The sequence below is a fragment of the Balearica regulorum genome, chromosome 1 (genome assembly GCF_011004875.1).
Source record: "Balearica regulorum gibbericeps isolate bBalReg1 chromosome 1, bBalReg1.pri, whole genome shotgun sequence".
Lineage (NCBI taxonomy): Eukaryota > Metazoa > Chordata > Aves > Gruiformes > Gruidae > Balearica > Balearica regulorum.
This window is the reverse complement of record NC_046184.1, coordinates 130,640,754-130,654,942: the sequence shown is the minus strand read 5'-3', so window position 1 is coordinate 130,654,942 and position 14,189 is coordinate 130,640,754. Positions and strand designations below refer to the sequence as shown.

General features: G+C 38.7%; 1 protein-coding gene across 2 annotated transcripts in view; it reads right to left on the bottom strand.

Annotated features, from left to right (window-relative positions):
• Window positions 1-2,038: 2,038 nt before the first annotated feature.
• The window catches only part of APOO (apolipoprotein O), a 34,442-nt gene continuing 22,291 nt past the window's right edge, over window positions 2,039-14,189 (bottom strand). For both annotated transcript variants that reach the window (XM_075775260.1, XM_075775250.1), the window contains exons 8-9: window positions 5,605-5,697; window positions 2,039-2,360 (exon numbers count right to left, since the gene is read on the bottom strand). In XM_075775260.1, coding sequence (XP_075631375.1) covers window positions 5,632-5,697 — 66 coding nt within the window. In that variant the 3' untranslated portion in view covers window positions 2,039-2,360; window positions 5,605-5,631. The remainder of the gene's footprint in view (window positions 2,361-5,604; window positions 5,698-14,189) is intronic.

Here is a 14,189-nt window from a genome sequence, read left to right as displayed (position 1 = left end):
AGCTTATGGTGTAATGCCCACAAAGTCTGGCAAAAGATAATACGTGCATACACAAATTAGTTCCCCACATCTGTGTACGTGTGCATACGTACATATATATGAATAGTGGTCAGCTGCACTCCTGTTCCTCGTTAGGAAAGTCTGTGCCAAGTGAGTTGAATGTTTACGATCTCTTGCACTCTTACCAGCGTGAAACTTTTTTTTATTTCCTGTACTTGTAAAAAACCAGACGACGTAAGGAAAGGATTTCAGTTAGGGTGATGTTGCTCACATTTTGGAGCCCTCTCCTTGTCATGTGTGTATGCAGGTGCTCCAAGGCAGTCATTTCCTGACAGATGAAAGCATTCTGGTTTGATGTCTAGCATTTGGGACATTTTTAAGCAGCAGTGTAAATATGCAGTAGGAAGATGCGATCAAGTAAAAAACAAGTATCAAGTGATACTTATTTAACCCAGGATTTTTTAAACATGTACACACATATATAAACTTGTACACACATATATGTAAACAAAGATTAAAAACTGTTGTGTTTGCATTAGGATTAGCTAATGAAACAGACTGGACATGAAAAGTTTCACTTTGCTCTCACAGGCAGTAAAAAGAAACTGAACAGCTAATAACTGCATCAAAAAGAAGAATGAGGAAAGCACATCTTGGTGGAGTCTAAGGGTGAAAACACCTGAATTATCAAGTAGTTATATTCTTAAATGCTCATGTGGCACATGGTTACTACTGAAAAAAAAATACAGGCACCTAAATCTGTATTCCTAGCTCAGTAGTAATCATTTTACACAGGATATAAGAATGCATAAGTGAAGGACTATCTTTAATGGAAGAAACACATCTATACTTGTATTGCAAGAATGGTATACCAGAGCAGTTACAGCTATGATGGATATTTCCCAAGTTTCCTTTCCGCTATTGACAAAAATACTACTTTGATCCTCCCAAGCCTGTTTGAACTATGTTGGCAAATTTAAAGTAAAAACCAAAAACACACACGCCCCAAACCCCACGCAAGAACTCTCTTCCCTTTGCTAAATCAACATCCATCTTTACCAGCCTGAAACAATCATAAAAAGTATGTTGGGAGATACCGTTTTTCTGCCTGAAGCAACCACTTGCCTTATGCCTATATAAAAAAAAAAAAAAAAAAAAAAGAGTTGGTCTGGTTTATAATGCCTACGCAGACTGGTATTCACATTGCCAAGATGTGTTTGTTTTTCTCTAAAAGTTTGTGGAACACGCTTAGCCAGAATACCTAACCAAGTAATAACAAAGATGTTTAAAAGCATTTTGATCCAATTTGCTTTGTATTTTCTTCCCTGTTCTTTTTAGAAAGTGAATGTATGGTACAAGGACACATTTAAGTCCATCCTTCCCCCATTTCTCATATTCACTGATTAATTTAGGAACATTTAAGACTTGGCAATAGAGCTTTAAATGCTCTGAGCTACTTGGATTACAGTAACTTGTGAAGCATCATGCCCCAAAAGAGAGACTCATGGCAATGGCAACAAATGATGAAAGGGTTTTATTGTGCAACAATTTCAACATGCTGGAAATCCTTTTGTATTTCCCTTCACCTCGTTTTTTTTCTCCACTCCCCTGGCTGGGAATAAGGAAACAGCCAAGTTATTCTATAGCTGGTTCCCACCACCGTAACGTTCTGGTTCCCACTGAGCTGTGCATTCAAGCAAAAAACAAGAACAAACATTAACAGCTCCATTCCCATCCATCTACTAGACAGGAACTCACAGATGCTTCATTATATACCTCCTGCTGGCACTGATGAGGCAGAAGATTTGTATAGAAAGGAGAGGGAGACTCAAACAAAACACAAGAGTCATTGTAATTGTTCTCATACGTAATTCTATTAGCTAATGTTAGCCAAAACATCATGTTACTATAAGCTTTTCCTCACCGTTAAAAAATACAGGCATTGTCAACAGCATCTCGAAAACCTTTCACAGATTCTGCAAATGTCACACACACGAGTTTAAAGAAGGTAAGAGGAGGGAAAAAAAACCCAGGATCGTTTTGTGTAACTGGAATTTTATTTTATATATAAATAATAACAAGAGACTGAGGAATTTTGAGACTTGCTACTTGCAATGCTGATCCTGCAACGGGACAACCGTGGGGAGACTTGAGTCCAACTGCAGAACTGAGGACAAGGTCTCAAGACTGACCCAAAACATGTAGTGTCCTTGCACAGATTCCATACCAGAAGCGCAAGCAGCACATTGTCAGTCTTTCCTGAGGCAGAAGGCAGATTAGTCACATTCAAAATCAAAATGGATTCAGATGGTTTTCCTCTTTCTTGGGAAATCGCTGCTCGTATCTATATTTTTATTCACCTGTAGCCAAAGAAAGGGGACAGAGGATAAGGGGGAGAGGGGAGGAGGGAGAAGGCAGGATGACAGTACCCAGAGGCCTTTTCTCTCCAAGGTGCAATTAAAACTATTTTCCTTTGATGTGGCAAGTTGATCAAAATCTATTTGAGAAACATTCTCAATACCAATTTAATCCTAGTAAAGATATTTAACTCTTCATATCATCGACACTGGAGCACTAATGATTATGTCTGCTCTAGAGCTGAACTGTATGGAAATATAAAAGGAACGAGTGCTTCATAGCAACAAAACACCAACTGGAATATTGTGTAATAAACCAACTTTCTCAAATAGAATTCTTTCTAATTCACATCAATTGCATTTTCTCCCTAATCTCACTTACTCTGGTGTAAAGGTAATGTAACTCAAACAAATGAAGTTACATAAATACAGAACCTGAACAGAGTGAAAATGAGATTCACTATCTTCATGGAAAAACACAAAGCCACGTCACTTCCGTGCAACTCTTCAGCACAACAGCTGGATAAAATTAAAGCTTGCTTCTCCCACCATGGGATGTTTGCATATAATAATTGATGACAAACATACTGTAACAAAGGAATGGAGAAATATGTTACTGTCTCCAACCCAAAGTGATTTTTGTCCTTGGCTGACCATTCACAATTCAGAGACCCATGCTGTGGCAAATCTTTATGAGGAAAATGAGATTGTATTTATTTTAGTAACCAGATTCAACTAGGAATATTGCCAACTGTTGAAAAAACAGTGAGACTTTAAGGATTGATCTCATTCAGAATAAACAAATATGTCTTTTCAAAGATCACAGCAGTATTCTCCAACCTTTGGGATCACCCAAATCCAACAAAACATCTGGACTTGGGCATGGAGTTAAATAACTGGATTTGATTTCAAGCAGAAGTAACAAATTGCCACCCCCGCAGAACAGCTGAAAATTGATACTGAACTGAACTTTCACCATCTGGTTGCTCTAGGTCAAAAATCTAGTAGTTCCATTTATGTAACTCCTCCACAAACAACATGTGGCAAAGCAAGAAGATTTCAAAACCAGCAGCACCCAGGTACTTTAAGAACCTGACCAATTCTCTTCACTCTTTAAAAAGAAAGACGGTAGAACATCTGAGACAGCAGCTGTTACTGAGGTTTTCCTCAAAACTTACTTATATAGCATGAATATATCTATAATTAAAATCCTGAAGACAAAGGGTCTGGATACGAACTTTAGCATAAGTCTTCCCAACAGCTTTCGTTCCCATTCTTCCACCCACCCTCTCCTTCAAATGAAAACACACCTTCAGCAAAAAGCACTAACATTTCAAAAAGTGCATAAAGACCTCACATAGTAAGAAATGCTGAAAGAAAATAAAAGCTATTTACAGGTTTCTGTTTGTAATGACCCTTGATGTTTGTACAGCGTCCCACTTATATAAACAACAGTTTCATTTTCCTGGCTTTTTATCATTTAGTAGTTCTGTCCTAGTTCACAACAAGCACAACATTTTAGTGAATTTTAGGGAAGCTTTTCTTTCTTCTTGGTTCTCCTGGGTATCTTTACTCAAAACAAAACTGTTCTTCCTATTTTTTTTATTATTTTTATTTTACGTGGCTATTTTATAAAATACTTGGAAAACATGTATTCTTAAAGACTTTATATTCATATGTCTGAAAGTAAAACTGATGTACACAGTAGATCAGCCAGTCAACATACCTTTTTGCCATTGTAAGCATAAGCTAGAGCAATTAAAAATACACTAAGGGAAAGACAACATTAGAAACTAGTTTTGCTTTTAAAGCTGACCATGTAACAGTGGAACGCTGTTGCTCAGCAGATGTGTGCATTCCATCACATCTGCAAACATTTGTGACTGTTGATGGTGCGTGGAAGAAAAAATTGGTGTCATTTTCTAAATCCAGACTCTATTTACACAGTTGGCAGTTAGAAAAAAAAAAAAAAAAAAGGAATTTTACTGGTAAGTGGAACACTGCATACAAAAATAATGAGGAGTCCCTACAATGCTAGGATCACTTTCTAATGAAAAATAAGTCTTTAACACAATATGAAAATAATATAGGGCAAAGACAAGCAACTGGAAAACATGTTTAGAAAAGACATCCTTTATCAACTGATGACAGAGCAGACATTATCTGATATTTGGTACTAAATGATGTCCAATTACATTATCATTATTACTAATAAGCCTCAAATACAGAGCAATTTTTGTCCTATGAAATTGCACCATCTTTAAAAAGTTGAGAGAGTGTTTTTGTTTTGCTTTTCTAGAAGCTGTAACAATCATGGGACTTGAGTTTAGAAAGCAACCCAGTGGCCAAGTCAGAAACAGAACTGGCGTCTCGAGTTTCTGGCTCAGAGAACTGGGAAACGCTGCCCCCATTTCCTCCATCATTCATTCCCAACTGATGAAGCACGGCTCATTAGGGAGGTGCATCAACATGCAAGGTCAGGCTCATGGTGGACTGTTACAGGCTGTAAGATAACGCTCTACCCTGGCACTGACAAATCTTTAGAGAAAACGTATCAGCAGGGAAGAGGTTTCTTTCCCCTCCTTACCTGCACAGTTGTGACAAAGAGGGCAAAGAGGGTTTTGGTACAGGAGGCAGAAATGGGAAGGGAAGAAGGAAAAAAAAAAAACCCACAAAAAACCCCCAACCAACAATACATTAACAAGGCCTTGCTAAATTAACTCAGAACCCTTGGAGGAGACATGTTTACTTGCTATGCTCTGAAGATGGAGAATTTAGGTAAGTTAAATAGTGTTAAGGAGCACGCATATTCTTGACAAATATTAAGATGAATGAAATTATTACCTCTCTTCCCCTCTTTCTTCATTAATATAAAGAAGAAAACTGCAAGCCAAACTTGCAAATGTTCAGCTTTTCCAGGTTATTTTGCTGCTGTAGCCACATGCCGTTACAGAATCATAGAATGGTTTGGGTTGGAAGGGACCATAAAGATCATCTAGTTCCAACCCCCCTGCCATGGGCAGGGACACCCTCCACTAGACCAGGTTGCCCAAAGCCCCATCCAACCTGGCCTTGAACACTTCCAGGGGATGAGGTATCCACAACCTCTCTGGGCAACCTGTTCCAGTGCCTCACCACCCTCACAGTGAAGAATTTCTTCCTAACATCTACTCTAAATCTACCCTCTTTTAGTTTAAAGTCATTACCCCTCATCCTATCACTACATGCCCTTGTCTTTATCCTTTACCTGTTTGATGCCAAGTGATCTGGTGTTCTACTTCTGGGCTTGCTCTTCACTTGAAGCATGGATTTCCAGGGGCTTGTCGCTATCTCCATCACTCTTGAGGAGAAAAAATATGCACAAAATCTCAATTGAGACAATCCATGATTAGTGTTTTGCTAGAACAGAAACCCTCTTCAAAATCTGAAACAAAAACTTCTTGCAAAATCAAGTGGTTGATGAGACTAATTCAGTATAATATACTCAAATATGCTCTTCTCCCAAACGGTTTCTAGATTTTGGTCTTCCTGTAGTTAGCTGAGCAATTAAAGGATTTGAAAGAACAAGTAGTTCAACAGAAATGTTTTAATTGACTCATTTTGCCTGTACTAATAACAGAGGATGAATTCCCACAGAGTAGTTGCTATTTTGCATTCTTTGAATTCTGTGTGGATTTATACAATAGGTCTCTTTTAGTGCATATCCTTTGAGAGAGTGTTCTTGTACTTTCCCCAAAATAACTGATAGAAATCAAAGAACAGAGAGAGGCTTGTTGTAGCGTCTATATATGCTAAATATATATAGTACATACATACAATATACATACATATACAGTATATACATACATATATACAGTGTGTATATACACTAAGTATATACAAGTATGCTATAACAAACAGGCATGTGATTACAGTTTTAAATATATATCAATAAAAAAACCTTAAAGGGCCACACACATGGCTAGGGAGCTGAAGCACGTGACATACAAGGGCAGGCTGAGAGATTTGGGTCTGCCCAGCCTGGAGAAGACCAAAGGGGAAGCCTAACTGCTATCCACAGTTCCTTAATGGGCATTTACAGATTTGGAAGAGCTAGGCTCTTCTCAGAGGTTCACACCAAAAGGACACAGAAGCACAGCAAATTTATCTTAGATCTAAGGGGGGGGGGGGGGAAGTGTATCAGACTGCTGATCAAGCACTGCAGGTTTTCCAGATAACTTTTTGAATCTCCACCCTTGGAAATATTCAGCACTTGACTGCACAAGGCCTGATCCACCAAATGTAACTTAGAAGCCATCTAGGCTTTGAACAGGGGGTTGGATGAAATCATCAGAGGGAGCACCCAGTCTCAGTCATTCTTAAATTCTAGACATGAAACTTACATGGCATTTTCTTTTCATTCTAAAAATATATTTTTACCAATATGACTTAAATGTGATGTAAAATGTAACAAAAGAAGCCAGAAGAGACTGGAAAACATAAACATTTCATAGGATGGGTCAAATTTCTGTCCCAGCATAAATTAAATCCTATGAATAAGGCACTGATTCTATGATACCCTGCATATGCTGCGCTGGAGATATGGACTCAATACATCACGATTCAATTACAAAGATAATTCTTAAATTTCTTATTCAAAATATGCCTAGCAAGACCTTTAAAAAGTAATTCTTTCTTTCAAAAACCCATTTTGTTTTGCTCACTACCTTGGATATTTCATGTTACAGGAAATCACATCCACAAACCACACCCATTTCAGAATAATGATCTACTCCATAATTTTCCTGTACAGGAACTTGTAAGTTATGACATTTTACTCCAACTTATAATGAATAATCTGACTCACGATGAGGCATCTCAAGGATTACTCAATCCTGAACAAATGAACTAAAAATAAGTTGTTCACAGAGAGTTTATGTTTTTCCACTTTCTTGTAACTTGTAAAAAGCAAATATCATCTAGGTAAGCTTTTTTTTTTTTTTTGTCCTGAAAGAGGGAAAAAACCCAAAGCAGAATGCGCGCACACGCACACATACACAGAGAGGAAAGTAGGGGTCTTGCTCAGTTCCTTTGCTTCTGTGACCTTGGTAGATCTCATCACAGGGCTTGTCTTCACTAGATCTATTAAGCCTGAGTTACTTAATTCTAGCCAATCCACTGATAAACTGTCAGTCCTCGCACAAAACTCATTTGCCGAATTAGCAATTAAGAAGTTCTTTTCACTCCATCCACTGTATGGGCCCACTACATAAATAGTGAGCCGGAGACTGATCAAACAGTATATGGGTGGCCAGAAAAGGACGTCCTTTGCGCTAGCACAGAACATACACACACCTCATTTTACGACAAAGTGTCAAGGTCCTCTAGTTACACTCAAAACCAGATCAGAAGCAAAAAACGTGTTTAGATCAATGACCCAGAAGACAGGCTGCCTCTGTGCCATAATGCCTTCTCATAATTAGAAGCAGGCACATATTCAAGACGGTCTTTCTACTTTCTGGCTCAACACAACCACTCCATAATATATCTGGGTGGCCAGCAGAGTTCATACATCACAGCCCTACCCCACAGCAGCAGGGGAAATATTTTGCAGCATTCTTATGCATCTGACAATTTCAATCAAAAGGTGACTGATAAGATCTCTAACACATTCATTAGTAAAATGTCCTTTACACTGAGATTCCATGGAATTTAAAAAATATATTAAAAAAATCATTTTTTGAAGTGGAGAATAATATTGGAGCCAAGGGGACTGTACACAATGCTTTTTGTAAGGTTTCAGTACACGAGCGATTAAAAGACACTCCAACTTAGCTCACAGTATCTAACAGAGATACATTGAGACATAAATTTTAAATGACAAATTTAAAAAAACCCAAAACCACAATGATTTCTCTGAAAATTTTCTTTCCATATGGAGTAAAATGCCCAAAGCAACCTATCCTAACGTGAAAAACCCAAAATGCGGGGTGGCTTTTTTTCTCACGTTACAGCCTAGTCTGATGCAGAAGTTAATTTCTATTGCTCTGGGAAAGTCTTGCAGATTGCCAGGCCCTTTCATGCTGGCACCTAACCTTTGAAATCATGACCCCAGAGGGAGGTGTACATCTCTCACGGTTATCGAATACTCTTGAAAGGCAGAGTCTAGCCACCAGAAGAAAAAAACAACAGCTACAAAAGAAAAACAAAGGCTCATGTAGGCTTACCGATTATTAATTTACCTTTTCTTCTGTCCTCTTTTATTTGCAATGTATTGCTTAGAATAAAGAGAACACTGGTTTACCTTATTCATCCTCTCCCAGTCAATCAATAACTTATTCTCCTTCCTTTATTTTTAGTTGAGCTTGAACTTAGCTTTCAGAAATATGAAGCACATTTTAAAATGTTACCCTAAATTGCCGTAAAAAGTCCAACTTTTTGCAGAGTAGATTCTGTCTTTCTTACCTCTAACACATTTAAATTCACCACTGCCTATATTAAGGATCCAATCCAAAAGAAGTAATAATTCCTACAAGTTTTCCTCCATTGTTGTTCCTACTACCAAACAATAAAAGGAGAGCATATGGCAGTGAATAGTATTTTCTGTCAGAAGTAGACATTTATCTTTTAGTTCAGATGACCAGACTTTTGCTTGTCTGTTCAGAAGCTACCAAAGACAAGTCTTACAAGCATTTGCTGCAGAAAGAAGCTCTCTCAGCTGCTTAGGTTGTGTTTTAAAGGATGATCAAAACACAAGTGACTGAAAAACTTTCCTCTTAAAACACAGTTTAAGATTTGCTATGGTCACAATCTGTGACGCTGACGGTAAAGCTCCTCAGTCAACACCCTGAGACCACAACTTCCACCAGAGCTTTCGGGTGAGCAAAGTTCATGTCCACAGTTTCCTTGATGCTTGTTCTGAGCAAGCACAGGAAACCAGCACCCAAAACTGAGCAGAATTTGCACTTGCAAGCACTCTGTCACCAGCTAGCACTTAATGAAATACCTGAACATAGCCATATAGATATATTTTTAATATTTATATATTTTTATGTGTGCAATAAATATCTATAGGTTAAATAAATATCTATTATATATTAGTATTGGTAAGTCACCAATAGTGTCTATGAACGGACCAGGCAGGAATGAAAACCAAACAGTAAGCCACAAGAGTTTCTCTCAATCTCTGAAGCTGTTTAAACAATCAAATGAAAGACAGGAAGGAGGAAAAAAAAAAAATATCTGTAAGATCTTATCACTGATTAAACCAAAGTGGGAAAGAGCACACACATGAAGAAAGGAAGAAGACCTGAAAAGAAGGGTGGTTTTAGAGCTCTGATGCTGTTCTGCTTTTTCACATTTTGGACACTTCAGTAAAATGGGTGCCCAATTCAGTGTTGGAGGGAGAGAGAGAATTGCTGAAAATACAGCAAAAGTCTTTGAGTGGTATAAAGACAGGACAAAGTGAGAACTACCTGAAGAAAATTGTTTTTCTGCGTGTTTCAGTACACACTGAAAGACAGGGAACTACTGGATAGAGTCCAGCGGAGGGCTACAAGGATGATGAGGGGACTGGAGCATCTCTTGTATGAGGAAAGGCTGAGAGAGCTGGGCCTGTTTAGCCTGGAGAAGAGAAGATTGAGAGGGGATCTGATCAATGCTTATAAATATCTAAAGGCTGGGTGGCAAGAGGGTGGGGCCAGACTCTTCTCAGTGGTGCCCAGTGACAGGACAATGGGCACAAACTGGAACACAGGAAGTTCCATCTCAATGTGAGGAAAAAATTCTTTACTGTGAAGGTGACCAAGCACTGGGACAGTCTGCCCAGAGAGGTTGTGGAGTCTCCTTCTCTGGAAATATTCAAAACCCACCTGGACACCATCCTGTGCAACCTGCTCTAGGTGATCCTGCTTTAGCAGGGGGGTTGGACTAGATGATCTCCAGAGGTCCCTTCCAACCCCTACCAATCTGTGAATCTGCTACACTAGCTCATTGGCTGAAACAAAGTCTGGGTTTAAGTAACTTGGTGCCATTAACACATGCCCCTGTCGTTTGCAGTCATCATAGTATCAGAGCTAACAACCCTATAGCACAATACGACAGTACAAATTATGGAAGGATTGAAACCTGAGGCAGAGGAGAAAGGGCAAAAAGGCTGCACTTCATGAAAATGAGCTGACTCTAACAATCAGGTCCTGTTTGCCAAACTTACAGGTGGTATATATTGAACTGTGGTTCTGAAATACTGATCTTTAAGCAGTTTTGTAAAGAAATTATAATCCTTTGTATATAAAACCACAGCCCTTAAGTTTATGCTGTTGCACAAAATCCTCAAGCAGCTCTGGTTCGTCCATCCCTTGGACCTAAGGACAGGTATTAAAGCTGATAAACTCAGCCAGTATTAAACACAGATTGCTGGGGAGAGGGAAGAAAAAAAAGCTGTACTTCACTGGCTTAATAGTTCAGCTAATTCAACACTTTCGTAGGCACTGGAAGGCAAAGAAGTATAGAAAAGAAATGTAGAAAAAGATGATCTTGCATGAAGTATGATATTATTGGGCAGAGCAGGGGACCAGTTACTCACAAAGACTAGCTGAAGGCAATGCAGGGTATTAGCCTTCTAATTGCAAAACCCCAGTAATCAAAGTTTGATGCCGCCTAAGGCTACTCAAAAGAGTCTCAGATGCATCATTCTAAAAATCTGTATAAAGGCGTCAGCTGGTACAGTTCTCTACAAATTTTGCAAACCAAGTTTAAGATAAACAAGGTTTGAGGGACACATCTTCCAGTTCACTATCGCTTCCCCTAAGGATTTACAACCTGATGATATAAATGTTGACACCAATTCCACCAATTTTTGTGGAATTACTTCTTGTGAGTTAAGATCACTCAAGTAAACAAAAGATTTTCAGAAGATAAAACCCTTAAAATATTCCTGGCCTCCCAACAAGATAGCTACATTTCTTCTACCATCTCCTCTACCTGGAGGGGAAGAAGTAGAAAAGTTGTCCACTTTGTATCAAGATAAAGTACACAGAAGCTGAATGACCACTCCTGCTGTCCCCATTAGAAAAATGTTTCATCCTTCTGGAAATTAAAAACATGAACACCAATTTTTACTTATGGTACTTGTATAGTTTTAGCAGAGGGCTTTCATCCTGACATTCCAAAGAGCTGGCTCCTTCAACAAGCCAGCTTCAGGATACCAGAATGCTATACTGTAAACAGTGTATTCAAAACCTTATCAGACAGACTCATTCTATGGAGGGGGTCCAGCCATAGTGTTTTGAAATGTAGCAGCAGAAGGTCCTGGAATTCATCTTTCTTGGCAGAACTTAGATTTCAGTTGATATGACCTCAATTTGGCACAGGTTTTTGTTTCATAAAACCTTCAGAAAATTAACATACCACATCTATTTTAATGACACATTGCTGCACAAACATGAAGTTACGCACAGCTGTGCTACCTATGACTATCAAACAAATTATGAGCAACATAAATTAGCACAAGCCAAGAAGAGCCACCCATATCTTGCTTGACTGTTTGCAAGAATACTTTGTGTAGCAACAGGAAAATGCCAGAGTGAATGTCACAAACAAAAAATAACATCTTTTGCTCTGGCATGGTTTCACTAAATGGGTTACATCTGCTGTAACAACAGCTCAAGAATAACATTTATATTTGCCTTCACTAGTTAAGGAATCTAGCTGCCTAGTACAACGATATGAAATAAATACATAAAAACAACTCAATTCTTTCACAGGGCTGTCAAATTAAGATTGAAGTCCCAGAATCTATCCTAGAATGCTTTGCCAATTTTAGTACATGACAGTTAGAAGTATTTATTTTCTTCCATGACACTTCTGTATCAGTAAAAGCACCAATAAAAATGCAACTTATATTTATAACAGAAATTCTTTTGCTGGAAAAGTTGATATCAATTTGGTGGATCTAATAATCTGTATGAACAAAAAAGTACTTTATTGCACTAGTATAGCCACACAGCATTTAGAGACAGACTAAAAAAGTTTTTCTAGGGTAAACTTCACCTCTCACATTTCATGTTAGGGTCACACTGGTGCTTATATGTATTAAAAAAAAAAAAAAAAAAGTAGAGGTTTTCATTACTAACTGTGACTGATCACTTCCTGACAGAACATCATAATACTGTCTTAAGAAACACCCAAACAACAAAACCAAAACCCCAAAAAACTCAAACTAATCCCCATCCCCCCAAATTCTCAACTACGTATTTCATACTGCTTGGCCAAAAGGAAGTTCCAGAGCAGACTTCTTCTATTAGAAATACGTTTCAGTCCATGTTCCAGTGACTTCGAAAGCATGTGACTTCTAACAACTGCTGTTCAGCTTCTCTAGACACCAGGGAGACAATACCCTCTCTTTAACAACTTCAGGGGACAAAGAAACAATGAGACCATACAATCCAGTGGTGAGAGATCACCAAACATCTGAAATGCAGGCGATTTCATTAAGTGCGTAGTGCTTCTTCATTTGAGTCACAGGACTTTTGTATCTTGCCTAATCCATGCAGTTAAATGGCAGCAGTTAACACGAACAGTATCTGATGAATTAAATGAACTTTAGGAGGAAACCATTCAATGGCACTCCTTTGTGCAAGTAACATATTTCGGCAACTAAGGGGTGTGATTTAAAGATTCTGCAAGGAGGAAGAGAGAGAAGTGTGTTTATTTAGTGGTCTCTGCAATTTTGCATGTCATTTGTTTTTCTGCTGAGGTAGCAAGTGCTTGAATAAGCTTTATAATAAGATGAAAGCTTCAAAAGTTTTTGCCTTCCAATAACAACCACATGTTTCCTTTTGAAAGCCTGGGACACAATAAAATAAAAAGGTCAGCTAATTTTTACTGATGCCTTCAGTTTGTCTTTCTGAAATATTTTAATGTTGCCTGGTTTTTTGAGATTTTTTGTCAGCCTAGGTTTTAGGAAAGGTACAGTATAATCAACTAACCTTTGTTTATTCAAAGAGCTATCTATATAAGTGCATTTACTGAAGCGCCTAGGACCAATACAGGATGAGTATCCACTGATGAAAGTCTCCATACTCATAAGACTCGGCAACTGACAGGACACACAGGCATTTCTCCAACCCAGCTTGTCTGAGCTAGTCCCACATCTAGACCTACTTAGGGAACTTGGTCCCACACCTGCAGTCTATTCAAGTGCAACTGTCTCTCCAAAACATCTCTCAGTGGCTATACTCCTTACGTCTTCTGAACCTTGATAACCCTTGCATCTGAAGCAGCAAATTAGAATCTTATTTCTGACTTTTTTGGGGGAGTATTTATGAATATTTGCTCTAACACGATGATGTCACTGTGTACTGCTCTATTGGACAACATCTAGCAATTTGTAGAAGCAAACAATTATAGATACACAAAAATCCTACAATTCACTACAGTTGCGTATTATGTTCGACCAACTCTACAGGCAAAGTTTAAGTACTATGTCCAGTTCAAGTACCCCAGTATATGAGAGACATGGACATACTGGATAGAGTTCAGCAAAGCACCACTGAGATGATTAAGAGACTGGAACATCCTTTCCTATGAGGACAGGCTGAGAGAGCTGGGACTGTTCAGCTTGGAGAAGAGCATGCTCAGCAGGGATCTTATTAATGTGCGTAAATACCTGGAGGGAGGGTGCACAGAGGACGGAGCCAGGCTCTTCTCAGTGCTGCCCACTGACAGAACCAGAGGCAGTGGGCACAAACTGAAACACAGGAGGTTCCGTCTGAACATCAGGAAACACTTTTTCACTGTGAGGGTGACCAAGCCCTGGCACAGGCTGCCCAGGGAGGTTGTGGAGTCTCCATC